Source organism: Lepisosteus oculatus, chromosome 1 (genome assembly GCF_040954835.1).
Source record: "Lepisosteus oculatus isolate fLepOcu1 chromosome 1, fLepOcu1.hap2, whole genome shotgun sequence".
In the NCBI taxonomy this organism is placed as follows: domain Eukaryota; kingdom Metazoa; phylum Chordata; class Actinopteri; order Semionotiformes; family Lepisosteidae; genus Lepisosteus; species Lepisosteus oculatus.
This window is the reverse complement of record NC_090696.1, coordinates 53421285-53442040: the sequence shown is the minus strand read 5'-3', so window position 1 is coordinate 53442040 and position 20756 is coordinate 53421285. Positions and strand designations below refer to the sequence as shown.

General features: G+C 36.7%; 1 protein-coding gene across 1 annotated transcript in view; it reads right to left on the bottom strand.

Moving 5' to 3' along the window:
- Positions 1-889: 889 nt before the first annotated feature.
- Positions 890-20756, bottom strand: part of grxcr1a (glutaredoxin and cysteine rich domain containing 1 a) — a 36331-nt gene continuing 16464 nt past the window's right edge. Inside the window, exons 2-4 of the mRNA XM_069194235.1 lie at positions 6619-6858; positions 5489-5554; positions 890-1069 (exon numbers count right to left, since the gene is read on the bottom strand). Of these exons, the coding sequence (XP_069050336.1) occupies positions 890-1069; positions 5489-5554; positions 6619-6858 (486 nt within the window). The remainder of the gene's footprint in view (positions 1070-5488; positions 5555-6618; positions 6859-20756) is intronic.

The window sequence follows — 20756 nt, the reverse complement described above, 5'->3', positions numbered from 1 at the left end:
CACAGCGATGGGTCGTTTAAAAAAAATGTTAAAGTAATTTATTTAATCAATGTGCACCTTTTGTGCTTTAGCTGTATGTGTATGTGAACCTGCTTTGGTTGAACTTTGTTTTGTTTTTTCTGTTGTGTTTTTGTTTATTCATTCTTAAATGAATGAACAAAGTCCTTTTCACAATGGCATATAAAAATAAACTATTTTTATAGATCTGTCTGAGTTCTTGCTTTGTGAAAGACTTGCCTTTATGTTTAATATTAATTTAATATTTAATATGCTATGATAGAATACGATTATTTTTTATTTTATTATTGGGCAAATATTATTCCACATGGGGTGGACATTGGCCAGGATTCAAACCCAGGTGTTTTGCATAATAGAATTCTTCCACACTCCACATTAAGAATATACTGTGCCACCTGACACTTTTACAAAGTAGTGCAGTCCTGCATCATATTATTTTTAAAAAAGGGTGTTGGGCATTACAACTTGTAATAACTTATCACGTTTGGAGAACACTTTTTAGTGTATGAAAGCTTGCCTGTTATGACCATAGGCAGAGTAATTCTCATGTAAAATGGCACTTTAAATCAAGCAAAAGATGAAGAAGAAACTTAAAGTTTCTTAAATAAGTCTTAAAACTCAAACAAAAGCTTATCTTTCCTATTATTTCAAAAGGTAGTTGGGCATATCAATGTTCATTTGTGATAGTGAGAATGGTCATTATTGCTTAGAAGGCTAAAGTAAAACTGAATTAGACTGAAAAATCAAAACAATACAAACATGGTGTATAATGTACAGTATGCTAGAAATACAATTTATTAAATGTTCCCAATTTACATTGAGTGAGCAAAAGGTTTTTGGTTGAAAGTGAGATCTTACAACTCTTTGAAAGTCATTGGGTACAACTCTTGCAGGGCTGTAATCCATTCTCATTGCATGAACTACATTTGAGAGCCTTGAAGGAGTCTGTAAAGCAGTTTCGGAACACTGACATTTTGCTCCCATGGCACATAGAGCAAGGCAAGAAAGCAAATCCCCCGCAGGTAGAACACTCATGTGGATGCTGGACTTTCTGAAAAATAAAAGAGCATGAGAATGATTTCTGAAAAATAAAAATGCATGATAATCATATTTGCTTGTTTTCTCATTATCAATTATTACTGCATGTAATCATTACAGGAAATTACAAGTAACATCATTAATACTGCAGTGTTACAAAATAAGATAACGTAATATGACATAAACTATTACTATTAGAGCGTCATCGCCCTCACTACACGTAGCAGGGACCTCAGCTGCCTGGGCTGAGGGAGGTCTCCTTTAGCTCATGCGGCTGGTTCCCTGTTGCGTTATGCCAGAGACCCGGGTTCGCGCCAAAAATGCTGTGGGACGGAACCGGGTGGCAGAGGGCACAAGACCGCATGGAACTGCGATGGTCACACTAGCTACAGGTATCTTTGTTATTATAAGAACAATAAGCTTTCCTGCAATGAAACTGTACCTCTATGATTGCCCTTTTATTATATGTTTTCCTATTGTGGTAATATATTGATCACCAACCTTCTAAATATTATTTAAAGTATAATCACAGATATTTTTTTTTATTACATTCTGAATTTTTATAATATAGTACTCCTTTGTTTTTGCAGTCACTCATTATGGTTAGCACCCATTCTAAGCATTAATGATGATTTGCTCTTCTTATTTGCTCTTCTTATTAAATGTTTCTTATTATCAGTGTTATAACATTTATGCATTAATTATGCATACAGTACTTGCTTAACAAACAGATAATTTTACATTCTCAATTTAGCTTGTTTATCTCAGACTCTGAAAACTGTCTGTAGCCATCTTACTGAAGATAACAAGTAAATAATACAAACAAAGCATTTGTATTTGAGATTAATGTTAAATTTCTTGAGTCACATCATTGCGGGAAATTTCTGACCTTGCTCACTGTGTTCTGCTGTAAATAATAGGAATTTGTATTGTGTATTATTCCTTCATGAGTGTAGAAATAACATTAATCTGTTTTGACAAGGTTTTGGTTATAAGATGGCCAGCAACAATCACTATATTTAAATATTTAATCATTACTTTGGTTTTACTATAAAATCCAAACTCAGTCACTCAAATAATCAAGTGTGATCTAACCTTAATTTGTATTAACAAATTTGGTGTATACAGAATTGGCATTTCTAATTTATCATTGATGTCCATTCATAATTTACTTTGTGCTCTACTGCATTATTTAAACCATTCTAGACTTTTGTGAAACAACCACAGTGAAAATGGATTTTAGTATTTTTGCTCTCAATAATTCTATCCTCTTAATTGCTACTGATGAGAGTCAAACAAACCATATGCTGCTTTCGATTAGTCAGTTTGTCAATTTCAGGTTATTTGATGTGATTTGATTTGATTTTTCCATTTTAAAGCAAGTATGATGGGTAAAGATTAGTTCCTCATCAAGGACACTTTATATCAATCAAAATGCTCCAGAATACTTTCACAATGGTATAGTTGTCTAAGATGACAACATGAATTACAACAGAATGTGTAAATACAGATCAAGTATACTTTATATCTTTGTGACAGAATTTATTGAATTGTGTGTGATGATAATAATAATAATAATAATAATAATAATAATAATAATAATAATAATAATAATAATAATTGCTTACACTTATATAGCGCTTTACTGGACAATCCACTCAAAGTGCATTACATGTAATGAGGACTCCCCTCCACCACCACCAATGTGCAGCATCTACCTGGATGATGCAACAGCAGCCATAGTGCGCCAGAACGATCACCACACATCAGCTATTAGTGGGGAGGAGAGCAGAGTAATGAAGCCAATTCATAGATGGGGATTATTAGGAGGCCATGATTGGTAAGGGCCAATGGGAAATTTGGCCAGGACATAATGATAAATGGTGAGAACAAGAAAAGAAACTCTATATAATGCTCATGTAAAGGGAAAGAAATATGAAAAAAGAAATTAAATAACAATTAATATACAGTGAGTTGCAAAATTATTCAAACCCTTGCACAGTTTTTTTTTTATTTTGTTGCATTAAAGCTTACAGTCATGTAATGTGAAGTAGCAATTTTGATTTGTAATATAATAATACACTATCATACTGTACATTCAAAGCTGAAAACAAAAGGCTCCCATGGCACGGGAGCAAGGGACAAAATAAAATCCCCCAAGGAGAAATAAATTGTTAAAATGAAAGAAAAATAGAAAACTTATGATTGCATAAGTACTCTAATAATTTTTTATTGCAAACCTAAATAAATATAGGTGCACATAATTACAACACAATTTCAGTAGTTATGTGGCTTCTTTCTCTGTGCAAAAATAGCGGTTCACATGATTTCAGAATTCATACATTCATCTATGTAGGGGCCCTCATCCAGGTAATGAATGCCAAGCTAAGATTCAAGCATGGAGAACAAGGAGCTTTCAAAAACTCACTGATCAAGTTGTATAAAGGCATAGATAAGGAGAAAGAAAAAAACTTAACATTTCTTTGAATATGATAAAGTCATTAAGAAGTATACAGCACCCAGACACTGCCTAGATCAGTCTAACCCTCCCGCCAGGCAAAGAAGAAACTCAATTGGCATGCCAAAGGTAACTATTAGACACAGAGTTCAGGGGCTGAATGAAATATAATATCCATAGGTCAGCAATATCCTGGTCCCCCCACAAACCTGGACTATATGGCAAAGTGGAAATTCCATTTCAAATGCCACATCTGAAATTGTAATAAAGCAATGATACAGTGAACACTTTAAAAATTGGAACGTTTTGGTCTAAATGCTAATTATTACTTCTGACAAACTTACAAACCCAACATAGTAAACCATCCACTGGTGGTGGCAGCATTACATTATAGATCAGCTACTCATAAGCAAGGACTTAAGTTGTTTGTCAAGACTAATGGGAACATAAGGCAAAGTACTGGAAAACTTTCTTCAGACCTAAAACTGGGAAAAAATAAGCTTTTAACAGGATAAGTGTCATGGAGTGATTAAAGTGGGTGTAAAGCAGCAGGCCACTAAATTCACCAGAACACTTCTGGTCTTCATTTCAGTCCTGATTTCTGGCCTGAGGGTGGGGGCTTTATAAGCCTCAGCCAGAAGGACTGGTGGAGGGGAAGGATTTGGGACACAGACTGCACTATTGGACACAGAAGAGGACTCAAGAGACAAGAGGGGGCTCTACAGCAAGGGAGGCTCTTGAAAATAGAGGAAGGCTCTATCATTATCTTTCTCTCTCTACCCTGTATTTGTTGTGGAGAGACAGAGTAAGAGGAATATAATGGAACCATATTATTTAGAACTGGGAGGCCTAAAGAGGATACAGTATCTCAAGTGACCACACAGAGTTTCTTCTCTTTCTTGAGTGTGGCGGAAGGAGGCATACCAGGATATCCAACAGAGTTTACTTGTGAGAGTTGTGGAGTTTGTACTTTTTTTTTTCTCTTTTGTGACTTTCAGTCTGGGTCACTGGGGACTGTGAAGTTAATGTTTGCATATGTGAAGATACTTTTTCTTATATTGTTTATAAGCTTACAACAACTGTGTTGTGTTGGTCTGTGGGTGCAGTGGTGATTTCGGGAGATACAAAGAACCCATTGCAGGGAGAGCTGTCCTTGAGAAGAAGGTGCCATAGTCATCTCAATGCATTCTGCATATTGTGGTTACTGTGCATTTGTGCCACCCCCATATCCTGCAAAATGTTACTAGCGTAACATAATGACCCAAAGAAAAAAATCACACTAGAAGAGCTTAAGAATAAGAAATTTAATTTCCAGAGTCCTCAGTTTTTTCCTAATTGTGGAAAGACTAGAAAACTGCTGTTTATAACCCATCTCCAAATAACGTCAGACAGCTTCAGCAAATCTGTCAAGAAGAATCTGGCATTCCACCAAGCTGGTGTGTAAAGTTAGTAGAGACTTACCCAAAAAGACTTCTGGCTTTAATTGTTTACAACAAATATTAAGTTTAATACTTGTGCAAACAACAGATTTCAATTATCTTTAGTTTTTCCTGATATTTGCTGTAACTTATCTTACCCTTATAAGTCATTGGATTGAGCATTCATGTTTTAAATAAAACATTAAATCATAAAAAATGGGTATGCATCATTTCTTAATTTTCACAAAATTGTAGGGTCTGAATACTTTTGAAGGCAACACTGATAATAAAATAAAATATATGAATTTGAAAAACCTATTGAAGAAAAGTTTTTAATTATATGATTTAGTCAGAAAATGATTAGTAAACTGTATTTAATGTGACACTTAAGGTTTCAGGATTTAATATTTTAAATGCAAAGAAATACAAACTGAAACATTGCAAAAGCTTTATAAATAACAAATAACATGTAATATTTATTGAGTATTGTATCAATGAATAAGTTGTTTATTTATGATTTTGGTCTGTTTTTTCACAAAACAGCAAACTTTTTTACCTCGATTTTGGTGAGCAGATCTTGAAGTTCTCCAGATTCATTCATTTCCAGTATTTTTTCTGCACCCTGTTAGTTTGCAAACAAGGACATTGTGAAAAATGAAGTGTCTTTCTTGAATATAAATACTCAAACAGTTTAGGAACACTTACTGTACTAATGGAGTGCATAACCTCACTAAGACTTAGCTACCCAAGGCATGATGCACAATTAGGCACAACTGATCTAATCTTGCTTTGCAACAGTGTAATTCATCGGTCATCCCAATAAAGCTTAATGAATTTGACAATCTGATTTATTAAAGTTGGGTGGGCTTGAGTCAACCAAAGATTCTTTCCTGGCTAGCCTCTTGTGAGCGAACTATTCTCAGTGATGCTGTATGGGCCTGCAGAGTGCAAAATAGTAAATGGCTCAGCCATGTGTGTTCAAAAGAAAAGCAAGTTTCTCATTATACCCTTTGCTTGTGTAAGAGTTGTAATATTGAACACGGTGAAAATTGTCAGCTTTAAAAAGGCAATTTCCATGATGTTCATCCCACATGCCATGTAGACCTCTTATTTTTATTTTGTGTCAATTTTCCTTATACCGTAGGTTTGTAAAATTAGTACTACAGGATATTTATTTTATTATCAGAACATTCCTTTATTATTCATTTATTTAAAAAATTAAATTATGTTACAATTAACCTTTCTTTTTTAATATATAAATTTTAGTTCAAATTTATCCACCTGGAGCAACATACAGTATATAATTTGTTCAAATATACAACATTATCTTCAACAAGAATTTAAACTTGTGACCCCTTAATTAGGAGAAAACATTGTAGTTCAAGGGTATGAGAAAAACTTCAGAGTTTAGTGAAGAGACATCTTATATACAAGTAGGAATACCATGGGAGCACAGGAATGGAGATAAAAGAAGCTTAACAGGGAGAATTGTGAATGAATGTGATCATGAAATATTGAACTCTATATCAAAGATGCATAACCAATGCTGAGTGGACATGAGCTAAAAGAGGTTGAATTTTTGTCACTATTACAGACTCTAAAATTACACCTGTAACAACAACGAGACTTTGTAATAGTAAAATGCAGATATTATCTGAAATTTGTAAGAAAAAATTGAAGTCTTACGCCAAGGTAATGTCCATCGATGAAAACCACTGGAAGTGAGGGAGATTCTGACACCCTCTTACACCTCTCCTCCAGCTCCTTCCCATACTCATTGTTAAGAACAATATTTTTTTCCACAAATTTTACCCTGTGGTTCTGGAATATCTTTCTCACCAGTTCACACCTTTCAAAGGTTGTTCTCACTACCCGGAAACTGGTAGTATATATAACTATTCTTCCGAATTCCAGCATGAAAGTTGGCTGAGAAAAGAAAATAAAAGCAATTCTATTACTGTTCAATACCAGCTTTTATTAGTGATAACATTTATAGTTCTCCAACATATTTGTATAATAGAACAATATTGCATACTAATTTAAAAAAAGATCTAAGAAAAAATATGAAGAAAGGAATTAGGAATTAACATATCTTAAAAAATTCCTAGGGTTGAATTTGTATGCGTAAATTGGAGGAAATTTGAAAATAAGTAAACTGTTGCACTTCCTGTCTGTCTGGAGGTGGGCAGGAAGATGGGTCACACAATTGTTAAAGGTGTGTGGACATTATTGGTTTATTAAATTTGTTCCCTCTTTATATTTTGGTGGACTATATGATAAATACAATTGACTATAACAGAGTTTAGGTTTTCCTGAAAGGCTGATGTGATGTGATGCAGTGTCAAGCTCATGCTGAACAATCATACAAAGAGAAGCTAAAAGACTGTTGGAGATAACTTAACAATGGGAAGTGATTAATGAAGGGATAGTAGGGTGCAACACAGGTACAATGGTGTTGTCCTTTAGATATAGTTCCAGAATACTTTGATACACTTCACACATTAATTTAGCAGCAATATCCCCTGTAAAGTCATTCTAAATGATCAGAAATATAAAGTGTGTTTAGGCCAAGTTAAATATTTAGATTGCTTTACTTTTTGTGATTCTTCAGATTTAGGATTCAAGGAATTAGGAATTAGAATATTTTAAAAAGGTACGACTCTTATCAGTGTTGTAGCTAGTCTACGTGAATTAGCGTGGTAATTAATTAATAGAATGCGATGCAATATACTGTTATACATTTGAACATTGATTACTGAATTAAAAATCATCATTTTTCTAAAGTATTACTGTACAATACAGAATGGTTTATCTTCACTATATAAGAATATTTGCCCATGTATCTGTATGTAATTGTGCATACAATTTACTTAGAAATCACATAATATACCTAAAAAGTCATGGACATGTGAATGGCAGCAAAAATGTTTCACACTAAATGGTGTTACATAACTAAAACTGTACACCCCACCCTAATCAAGATCTGACTCAATACATGCTGTGATGTTGCAAACTCCAAACAATAGCATTTCTGAAAATAATATACTAATATACTAATAAGTGTGGACAAAGAAGACATATATTTATAATATTTTCTACGTTTTTGTGCCCGCATTGACTTTTCTTTTACAGTATGTGAAGTGCTTTGGCAATCTTCAGGATGAAAAACTGTATAAAACACAAGGAATTAGTTCTTTAAATGTTATGTACTGTATGAGGCCACAAAGAAGAAAAGTTTAATCTGATCATGCCTTTGTGGATTGGTGTTGAGCATGGTTGCAGTTGGCATCAACTATAATTGGTGTCAGATATTTCTAATATGATTCATACAAGAAAGAGAAACTCATGGTAGATGAAGTCACTATTATTCATCTTCAGGACGTGTAACAGACCCCCCTCTGATTCATAGAGTAGAAGGTAAACCTGCATATAAATTTTCCCTATTATAGAGGAGCAGACTAGATAGTAAACGGATAACCCCAACATAATTTTGTCATCCCACCCCAACCATCTTATTTTGGGATGTGAGTCCCAAAAGAAGACATGCCTAGGACTAATTTTAACCAAAATGTAGTAGAAAATGGTTTTGCCTGGTAAAAACATTTTGGCCAGTCTGCCAAATACTCCCCTTCTTTTTAACCTGAGACTGACATGCTAAGGCTAAGACTGACATGCTAACAGCTAAGGCTGTTACTAAAAGGGATAGTTATTTTAACCTTACCTATAATGATTATCCTTCTTCCAAATATTGTGGGCAATCTCACTGTGCAATCTTGGTGTCTTAGTGTCAGAAAGATTCATGAGGGTCAGAATAGACTACCCCCTTCCTTTCCATATGGCTTTTATAGGGATAGCAGTTTACAAGTGCAGCTAATTTCTTAATTTCCTCATACAAATGTAGCATGTGGAATTTCTCATTGCTGCCCTCTGATGGCTCCACCCTCTTTTCACATAAATCAGACTGACATGTTACTGAAGAACAGAAGAATATAAATGTAATTTAAAAGCAACAGTCATTGTCTCTTGGGTTAGCTTAAAGAGGTAAGCCAGAGGTTTAGTAAGGAAAGGTAAGGTCTGTTTGGACTGGATCACATCAGCACTCATAGAAATAAAGCCAAGCAGTATTGCAAACATCAGTTTTACAGGAAATGTGGTTAGAGTGCTTTTTATGACAGAGGTTTATGGAATGGCATATTTATTTACATACACGTATAAATAAATGCATGGCCACTGATTTTGTTTATTTTTTTGGAATTCATTAAATTAATGAAACACCTGGCTCTCTGAGTTGTCTGTGTTAATGTACAGTAAATTACATGTAGGCTAATTAGAGATAGTTTAGAGTAAGTGCAGGCATTTGTGCATGGGTTCAATTGAGAGATATCCTCCACACAGATGAAGGTGTCAGTCTAGTTAGTTTCTAGTTTATTGGTTAGACCAGGTGCAGTAATCTTGTTTTTGTATGAAGTTATCAACTTTCTTTGTGTTTGCTTATTTCACAAGGTTAGGAAAGTAAAGTACATACCAATTAATTTGAAAACAATCATGATAATGCTTATTTGTTATTATTATTGTAGTAAGCCATTTTAGGAGTATTAATTGCTGTTCCTTTGTTTGCTATGCATATTAATGAAGATCAATTTGTACATGAAGTGATTAAAGTAAGGCAAGACATTTTTAGCAATGATTATAATAGAGATATGGAATTTCTGGGCCAATAACGATAACCAATAATTAACAGCTTGTTGTGACCAATACAGATACCGATAACCAATGACTGATAATTTTACTTTTTTGCATTTTAAAACAAGTTCACACCATAATCCACAGTTGATGTGTAATGAGAGTAAGAAAGCTAAAACTCTGTAAAGCTTACCATACTCATCGGACTAACGTCAGAAGTCCATACTGTACAGTAAGTCTGTTGTGAAGCTAATGTCTCTGAAGCTAATGTCTTTGATCAGGTTGTGTATCTGTGTGGCGACAACATCATACAGAGCTGGTGTCGTATCGAATTCAGTATGTCGTGGAAATATGTATCCCCTTTCAAAGTCCCAATGTGCACTGGAAATCAAAATTATTTGCATGTCCCTAACAAAAACAAGCTCACACAAGCATTGTTTAGAATTGCGCGTTTCCTACAGACAATACGAAATGTGTGCACAAGCAGGCAGACAAATCATAACTCTGATTTCCAGTGCATATGCGCACTTTGAAAGGGGATACAGATTTCCACGGCATACTGAATTTGATACGACACCGGAAAGGCATCATCAGAAAAGTAGCGGTGGCTTGAGAGAGTATAACAGGGTTCCAAATGCTCAATTAGTTGACAGAATCCTAGATTTACATCTATATTTATATTCATATGTGTGATACGATTTTTCTGCGTACTGTTCTGTTCAAGTTTGTTCTTTGTGTGTCCGGACTGTGAGTAACTCTTTTAGTTCACCCCTCACTGTACTGATTGTATTGTATGTATTGTACTATTATTATTATTGTATCATTCGTTACTCTGTGGCTGTGTTGTCTGTGTAAACCTGCTGTTGCACTGCAATTTCCCTCACGGGATCAAAAAAGTATCTATCATCTATCTATCCTCCAGAATCGAAAAAAGGGTTGGTCATCAAGTGCCATAAACTCCATATGTCTGTATTTGCTTTATTCTTCAGACTGTCCTTGGCAAATTTTCTGCAAATTTCAAATGCCTGTCAGATAGGCATTGCTGTACTTGCTACTGTTTTTGTATTCTTGCCAATGCTAACTGACTCAACTTTTTTAAAATAAGTCATTGGAATTAAGAGTTTTAGTATCTCTGTCAGTAACTTCACATGAGAATAAACTATGCATCTAAAAAATGTGAATGCAGAGTTTCTCTGATATACAGAATTTTCTAGTTGTCATATCTTAAATGCTAATTATTAAAAAATACTTCTGTGGAGTAGCAGGCTCCTCATTATCATGAAAGTCATCAAACATAACACAGACCCCACACAATATTTATGGAAGAACTATAACAGTCAGATAGATGCCTGCAGTTCAGTGTTTAGAATGATGGTTATGCTGAGAAGGTATTAATCAAAGATAAAATGGGGAAGCGTAGTTCTCGCAAACATGTGGATGTGCAGATTAGAGGGGAGAATGGTAGTTTGCTAGCTCCATGAAGTTGTCCCCCCTGTGCTGTGTTCATTTCATTGTACACAGCACAAACAATGAAAACCACCTCATTCATTAGTGCTACAGTACGTTTGTGCCGGATTGTGCCATTAAAAGTAGTGTTTGTGCTGCTTAAGTTTCCAAGATATAGCGCCTTGTTTTTTCAGTGATGTCACACAGCCTCCTTAGAATGTCATAGAAGAACCGGACTGGTCTCATTCGTTAGTGCTACGTTTGTTTGTGCCGTTGAAAGTAACGTCTCTTGTTTATCGGTGTCACGATTATAGTTCCCCCCTCCTTAAGGGTGCTCCAGCCCTTTCACTTGAGACTTTATTCTGTGCACCTGTTTCCTATTCCCAGCCCACCTTAAAAGCCAGGCGCTGACGCTCACCCGGGCTCTGCATCTGATTTCCGTATCGTGCGAGTCCGGGACCTGGAAGCGCCTGGTCCCGTTAAGGTTTTAATCTCGGTTCCCGTTCCTGTTCCCTGTCTGCTGGTTCCGACCCGGCCTTCGTGTTTTAATTCCTTGTTCTGATGGATCTCCTGGTTTTGGACTTACCCTTGTGTTTTGGATATTCTCTAAGGACTACTCTTTTGGATTGTTCGCCTCGGCCACGCCTCCCCCGTGCACCAGCGCACCTTGGACACGCCCCCATGTCTTCAGCCCCGTATTCCTGCATGACGTTTCCCTAGTGTTTCCCCACTTCTTTGGATTGTGTCGTCCGCATAGGGTCCGGAAAGAACTGTTCGTTACAATCGGGTGGTCACGTGACCATGCATGGCGACTTTGAGTTCAAGCTTTCTGTTACTGGTGCGAGAGTAACAATTCTGCAATTTGAAAGGCTGTTGATTTTGCTTTTAATACTAGTATCTTTGGTGCGTTTGTGTGAACAGGAAAATTAAAACTTTATTTTATATACCTTTAAAGGTGGCTTCTCAAAGCACTTTACAGTGCTGAAGGAGAAAACTATAGGACCGGTGGGATCAGGATGGGAATTTTTAATGGCAGGATCTGATTCAGGAAATGTAGGCAACTGACAGCCTGGGAAACTGAGGACTGGAAACTCTGACCTGTCCAGGTGTAACATATATATAACGTATTTTGAATCCGTGTGCAGACTTATTATTCTGTCAATTCATTCCTAATAGTCAAGAAAAAGGTACTGCAAATTAATGTCACAATTTATAAATGATGCCATTAAATTAATATAAAACTGCAGTAATTATTTGCATATTTATTTTGCATAGTTTAAAAATGTATTTACTAATTTAAAAAAGAAATGAAACACCTCCTCCTCCACACTCTGGCCCTCCTGTCTGGAACAGGCTGAAGAATGAATCATCTGTGAAGATAATCTGATGCCACTGCTGACGAGTCCATCGCCGCCTCTGTCTGGCCCAAGCCAGACAGGTATGATGTCTAGGAGGTGTGAGCAGAGGGCCTCTGACAGGTCGGCTTGCTCTAACGCCAGCAGCATGGAGCCTCACTGCCCTGTCAATGATGTGGACATTGTGTCTGCCGGGAGTTTCAGCAGTAGTACAGGTGGCATATCTGAAAAAATCTCTCAGATGGACCAGTCTGATGTGTTGGTCCTGCTCTGGTTTGGTCACGCGAGGGTGACCTGATCTTGAATGGTCATCTGTCCTGCCAGTCTGCTGAAACCTTCTCTGCAGTCGGGACACAGTGGAGCGGCTAACTCCGTAGTGTCTGGCAACACTGGCACATGATATTCCTGCCTGCAGCATGCCAATGGCCCTCTTCCTTGCTTCTGGTGACATTCGAGAAAGAAAACTGATTAAATCTGGCCGTTTTCTTGCAGAGACCTAAGCTTTGAATTAAGGCCTTTTTAAAGGTGACCTGATCAGGCATTGTTCCACCTGGACCTTGTTGGGTCAAAGTGCACATAACGAGCTTTCGTGTTATTGGCAAGTTGCAATGACTTACTGCACAAGCTGTAGTGCTGGTCAGATGGCTTAAAACAAATTGACAACTTTATGTGAAAGTACATAAACTATAACTATAGTATTCTCATTCCAGAAAATGCTGCGTTTCTTTTTTCCATCAGTATATAAAATTTGAAGTAATATTTATTCTCCATAACATTTGAAACTTCATTTCATTTCATTCTATAATGTCAATCATTCAGAAAGCAAGCAAAACTTCACACCAAACATTGAAACAAACACTAAGGGTCACAACTGTCAATTTTCAGTAGGTGTATTTAAGAAATAAAAATGAATTGATTTGAAGTTTTTTTTATAAAATAAGCCGTCTCTGAGACAAGCCTTCTGAGAATGTAGTTGAAACCATTTTTTAAAGATTTAATTTCCTGTTCTGATCTGTAACTTTTCTTTCCTTCTTTTCCATACTTAATGTCAAAACAGTAACTATACAAAGTATAGTTCTTTAAACACTAATTTCCTGGATTACACGCATATGATAGTTTTTACAAACAGAATCTATGGACCATGCATAAAGGACATTTTAAGAGCAGAATATTTGTTGAACAATTTTAAGATATTAATTTTAGGAGTAGAATACATTTTTTATATCTATGAAGACCTAGAAGATTCCTGTCATTTACCATATTTATTTGTTTGTGTTTACAGACCTTAAATTATACACCAAAAACAGCCATTTCTTCCAATTCAGGGTCAGTAGGGAGTCAGCCTATCCCAGAGAGCAAAAGGAACAAGGCAGGATACACTTTGGAAGGGGTGCCAGCCCATCACAGGGTAGACACATAAACACACATACACTCATACCTAGTGCCAAATTTCCCGGAAGTTAATTAACCTGGCTTTTTTCCAGCATGAGCTCTCCTCCGCATCACCTACCATTGTTCCTTAAGCCAAGGAGGATGCCTTATTGCTGCACTCCTCAGTGGCAGAGGACCTACAGATGCAGCCATTCAAAATGGGTGAGGTATTTCGCGGCATACCCCGGTGGGCGTGTTGCGGTATCACGCAGTTCACGTGTGTCACGTGACTAACTATCCGGCGTCGCCTTGTAAAACCGTCAGGGGGAGCTTAACCTCTCATGTACAGCATTTGAGCCTTTAATTTTGAACTGTGTATTACAGCATGTTAATCATCAGTCATTAAAATGTTGGTATATTTTATGAAAGCAAGATTGCTCAGTTGGACAAAAGTGGTAGTTTTAAACTTTTCTGCTAATATAATATGGAATCACATATCTAAAGAATTTAATAACTACATGATTATATTCGTGTACTGCGACAGGGCTGTGTAGGGCTGTTTCGCCTTCCTCTTCATGCGAGTTCTTCTGTAGCCTACTGGTCTACGTGCCTGACTAACAATTCACAGGTTGTGTGTTCAAATCCAGCTGGTGCTGGGCTTTTCTTTTAACAAACATTTCTTCGAAAAAATAGAATAGCGATATTATGGACAATCAATTGACTTTTATATTTCAAAATATCGCAACATGATCGATTCTAAGTCATTTTTGATAACAATGAATAGTCACCTTCTTCCCTTCTGACAACGGTTCCTGCTTCTATTGTGTGTGTGTGTGCAATAGAGTAAAGTTTTATAGAGAAATGGAGGCTGGACAGTATGCGTTACAATATAAACATTTATATTGATTTAAATCGTGTTCTGATTTAAATCGCAAATGTGTGTTTAATTATGTGTTTTTTAATCATAATCAGGCTAATGCATTTCTACATTTCTGTATGAACCAGCTTAGAGGTTCATACAGAAAGACAGCTTGTGTTTAAATTGAGTGTAAGGTCATTTATGCTTCTAAAGTCATGGTCAGCATTTATTATTGTACTGTGCTGTAAACTTGTTCTGTGCCTAGTCACATTATTTTATATCGTTTTTATAGTGTTATCAAATCTGGTGGCGCTGTGTGTTAGTTTCCTGACTCCCATGTCACATGGTCTGTGATTGAATCCCATGGAACTATGACTTTATTTTTTAACAAACATTTCTTTGAAAAAATGAAACATTTCCCTTGGTCAGAGATTAAATAAAATCTCACTCGCACCAAACAAATTTATATTTCTAAATATCACGACATGATCGAATTTAAGTCATTTTCATAACAATGAATAGTCTAGGCGTTACAAAATAACAGTTATATTGATTTGAATCACGTTTTGATTTAAATCGTAAACACGTGTTTAAATATATGTGTTTAAAGGCGATATACTGTATAAAAGCGCTGATTCTTATGGAGTGTGTTCCGCCGGGGATTCAAAAAATTTATTTTAAATAAGCTGATAAATCTTAGACTAACTGCATTCTAAACTGTATTACAACAGAACATTGGACAATGCAACTCCACTCCTACACTCACACCTAAAGAATACTATTTTAAATTTCTTGGCGCAGTTCATTAACCCTTGTATGTGCTGTCCGCGCCCAAAATGCAATTTAAAAAAAGTCAAAAACCGCGCTCAAAATGCAATTTAGAGCTTTCTGGCAAGAGGAGACACCCAAATCAATGTAACATGCCACAGTTTGTGCATGAACAGGGTATTCCCTTCGATACCCGATTAAAAAAAAATGTTTTGAATCCCCGGCGGAACCGGGCATCCATATGAATCAAGTAACAGGTTTATTCCATGCTGAAAAAAAGAAGAAAGAAAACACATTCCATAAGAATTGATTGAGCTCCGCTCTGTACCACACAATGATCCCCCCGGAGTCTGTGCCCCGGGTTATTTGGGTTTTTAGACAGAGGGTAAAAAACTCTCTCTCTGGCTTGACCTCCCCCTCCATGGGTATTGTCTGTTTTTTTTGTTAACAAGGCTCGCCAGCTCATGTGAATCGAAACCTGTCTTTCTAGCTTTTAAAGTCGTGCGATGTGTAAACCACAGTTCAAATAGAGAAAAAAGACCTGACTGACAAGCCGATACATACACTTAGAGTTTGATTAATAGGGAATATAATACAAAAATATAGTACTAAAAAAGGAACTACCACTTTTAAAGGTGATATGTAAAATAAAGTTTTTTATTATTGTTATAGAGAAACATGACCAGATTTTCCCTGGTTCAGAAAAAAAGATCTAAAGTGCTACACATAACTTTCTTAATTCAATGTATTTAAAGCAGTGAACTACTGTGGGTGTAACATAACATTCAGAAATACAATCGAGAATATTTTGTGGTGTTTGTTTAGATGAAACGTTCCTAAAACATATAACGTAACAAAATTAAAGACGATTAAAATCTGTAATCTTTCCCACAAGTCATCGGAAAGTTTCTGCTTTGTGTAAGAATGGTATCAAAAAGCAATCTTAAGTGGTGAGAAAGCTGTGCTCAATGTATTGAAGGGACTTAAAAGTAAAAGGAGATGCTTCATATTGCTTGACAAATTTTAAAAACTAAGTTATAAATGCAGACGCTCCCTCGGTGCCGCGCCGGGTGTAAATATCAAAATATACATACCCAACACTGATTGTTCCCATCTGTCATGCAAATAAAACATCTTGAATTGAATTGAGGGAGAGAGGGAGGAGGGGGAGAGAGATAACCAGGACTCAAGGCAAATAAGATACACTCCACAGGCATTCACAACAGCAACATATGAAACGTTTGCACGTATATTTAAGTTATTACTTGGTTTTCAAAGTGCAATGAAATACAATATTGTTGTTGTTGCTGTTCTTGTTGTTTTTATCCAGTAAAGCATTTTGAGAAGCCACCTTTAAAGGCGATATATACTGTAAAAGCGCTGATTCTTATGAAATGTGTTCCGCCGGGGATTCAAATTTTTTTAATTGTTTTTTTAATCGCGTATCTAAGGAAATCTCAGTTTAACTTTGTTAATGAACAAACAGTGGCATGTTACATTATTATTAGTTTTTTTGTTAACAAGGCTCGCCAGTTAATGTGAATCGAAACCTATCTTTCTAGCTTTTAAAGTCGTGCGATGTGTAAACCACAATTCAACTAGAGAAAAAAAGACCTGACTGACAAGATTTAAGATGTGGCTGTCAATGTTGGATTAAAAAAAACACATTGCCCGACGTTTGTTGCATTGCTTGAAAAATAACTTTTTTTCGGGAGACTGGATAAGTAATTCAAGTGTTTTTTTTTACTTCCTGAAAAACAACTAATAATTTAACTATATGTGCAAACGTTTTATGATATGTCGCTGTTGTGAATGTCTGTGGACATGTGCTGGTTGGACAGGAGGCTCCACTGTACACAGAGAGGGGCGGGAGGAGGGGACAAGCCGATACATACTCTTAGAGTTTGATTAATAGGGAATATAATACAAAAATATAGTACTAAAAATAAGACACACTCTACAGACATTCACAACGGCAACTGTCAGAAGGTAGGACATAGCAGCTCAGGCACCCGCTGAATGGAAAAGGGGCACTTTAATGTTCTGTATGGCTAATACTAAAGCCAATACTGGCTCAATACCCTCAATGGGCTTTGACGTGCTAATGCGTTGGTTTAACAGTCCGGGTGTGGCAAGCTTCCAATGTCAACTCTACTCGATTGGAAGACAATGAACGTATTTTAGCCCTAAATGAATTAATAGCAAACATGGTTTACATAAAAGACATTTTTCCAAGAAAGTTTATAATAATACGATCTATAGTTGAAATCTGAGCCTACTGTAAATATAAAGGAAAAGCATTTTCAGAGAGCAATCACGCTGTGTTTATGTAGAAAAAGCGATTAGGTTTATGAGAAATCTAATTACCTATTCGCTTAATAGCTATATAAAATAAAGTTTATTTAGAGATGAATGATCAGTGTCGCGGTTTAAATAATTTTTGTAGGAGGGCTTGGACAGATTCCAAGTGCATTTTTGCAATTTACGTTGCATTGTCCAATGTTCTGTTGTAATACAGTTTAGAATGCAGTTAGACTAAGCTCTATCAGCTTATTTAAAATAAATTTTTTGAATCCCCGGCAGAACACAGTCAGCGCTTTTATACAGTATATCACCTTTAAACACATATATTTAAACAGGCGTTTACGATTTAATCAAAACACGGTTCAAATCAATATAAATGTTTATTTTGTAACGCATAGGTGACTATTCATTGTTATTAAAAAGACTTAAATTCGATCATGTTGTGATATTTAGAAATATAAATTTGTTTGCTGCGAGTGAGGTTTTATTTGATCTCTGACCAAGGGAAACGTTTCATTTTTTCTAAGAAATGTTTGTTAAAAACTAAAGTCACAGTTCCATGGGATTCAATCACAGACCATGTGACATGGGAGTCAGGAAACTAACACACAGCGCCACCAGATTTGACAACACTGTACAAACGCTATAAAATAATGTGACTAGGCACAGAACAAGTTTACAGCACAGTACAATAATAAATGCTGACCATGACTTTAGAAGCATAAATGACCTTACACTCAATTTAAACACAAGCTGTCTTTCTGTATGATATATTTACAATATAAATATTGTAACGCATACTGTCCAGCCTCCATTTCTCTATAAAAATTTACTCTATTGCACACACACACACACACAATAGAAGCAGGAACCGTTGTCAGAAGGGAAGAAGGTGACTATTCATTGTTATCAAAAATGACTTAGAATCGATCATGTTGAGATATTTTGAAATATAAAAGTCAATTGATTGTCCATAATATCGCTATTCTATTTTTTCGAAGAAATGTTTGTTAAAAGAAGAGCCCAACACCAGCTGGATTTGAACACACAACCTGCGAGTTGTTAGTCAGGCATGTAGACCAGTAAGCTACAGGGAAGAGGGAGGTGAAACAGCCCTACACAGCCCTGTCGCAGTACACGAATATAATCATACCATTATTAAATTCTTTAGATATGCGATTCCATATTATATTCCCTATTAATCAAATTCTAAAACTATGCTTGTTGACTCCGGTATCTCTTTAGTTAAAGACTTCGATGCTTAAAATGTTTAGGGAGAAATGGAATACTGGTGTGTATTTTTTACTTTAAAGTACCAAGACCAGCCATATACAGTACTGTATGTTTATGTTCCAAAATTAATATCGTTTATGGCCTTCACAGGCGTTACAGTATGCTCCTATTCTTTTTATGCTCAGCTACTAAGATTTCCCTTCAGTGGTAAAATTCAATATCTACAACGGGCACAGTAAAGACGTTTACTGTTCTGTAAATCTTTCTATTTTTACAGAACAGTAACAGTGCCCCCGTCGGTCAACCAATCACGTACCGCGGTACCCCACATCATCTTGCGTCATGATGCACGACACCGCAGCCAATTACCTGCGGTACGTGTCTGTACCACTCACTTTGAATGGCTGCATCTGTATAAGATCAACTATAAGACACAGCTACACCTGAGGATAAAGGACCTGAGGAAAAGCTTCAAGGTGAAAAATCTTCAAGAAATGAAGAGGAACAAACAGTAACAAACAGAATAACTAAACAAGGAAATAAGGATAAGAAGACAAGAAAGAAAGAAAAAGTACACCAAAGGAAACAAGAAGTAAAGAGAAAATACAAGCAGCATCAAGAGAAGTCAAGAACTCAGCCATCAGAACGAAAAACAATTGGTAAGCCCTGTTCTTTCTTCTCCTTTTTTGAGGAGGCCTCTAAAATTGAACTGCTTTATTAAATAAAAGTAAAAAAAAGTCTTTAGGAAAAGTTACCTTAAAGTTTAAACTAAACAAAATACCACTTGGGCCCATTAAACTCAAAAGGCCAAAGTTGAAGAACCTGTTCCCAAGCAACAGTGGGGCTGATTGTATTCAAAACGAAGCCAGGCTCTCTGTTTGCTCTTCTCACCTGGGCCGATTGTATTTAAAAGAAGCAAGATGAGTACAGAGCAGAACACAGCCCCACTGGACCAGCCCTGTCCCCTCAGCACAGTACTCCAGTACCCTGAGGACGCGAAAAACATTAAGACCAGTAAACAGTACAAAGACACATGGATGAAGGAAAATCCAGAGACCCTTATTGCTGACTACTGCCAGGCAGGAAAAAAACACATAAAAACCAACTACTCTTTTTTACTGAGCATCCGAATGCCCAGCACACAGCTGTGTGCAAGAATTATACAAACACCACGAGAAGGGGCATCAGCAAAGGTAGGCAAATCTCCATAGGGGGCGACAGAGAGTTAGAAGACACTGTCCTGATCGTCAACACTTACCACAATGGTACAGTGATGATACATGGCAGTGAGGCTGCTCTGGAGCTTTTTGAGGAAAAGTTCACGGACCCGAAAACACAGTCCAACCTGGAGAAACTTCCCCCAGAAATAAAAGAGAGACCCAGTAGCCAGATGCCCACAACACTGGAGAGTTTAGTTCCACCTGACTCTGAGCCCACAAACACAGCAACAGCTACAGAACAGATCAGCATGGATGTAGCCCTAGGCAACACTGAAACACACCGCCCAGACACACACGGCTAACACCAACACCCCTGTGACCACAGCACAGCGTGCCTCCTGAGAGAGAAACTCTCTGCTCTGGAGCTGGACTTCACTGAGTTCAAGGAACTGATGCTGGAGAGACTCACAGAGGGGCAGACAGCACAACAACTAAGAGACGAGGTTAACAAACACAGGAACGAATGCAAAACCTCCAACAAACAGCTCAGGGCTTAGATAGAAGAGTTGCTGCAGGACAACAGTAAGCTGCAGTCGGAAGTAGCAGAGCTGAGAGAGAAGCTGCAGCTCGTGGAGAGGACAAGCA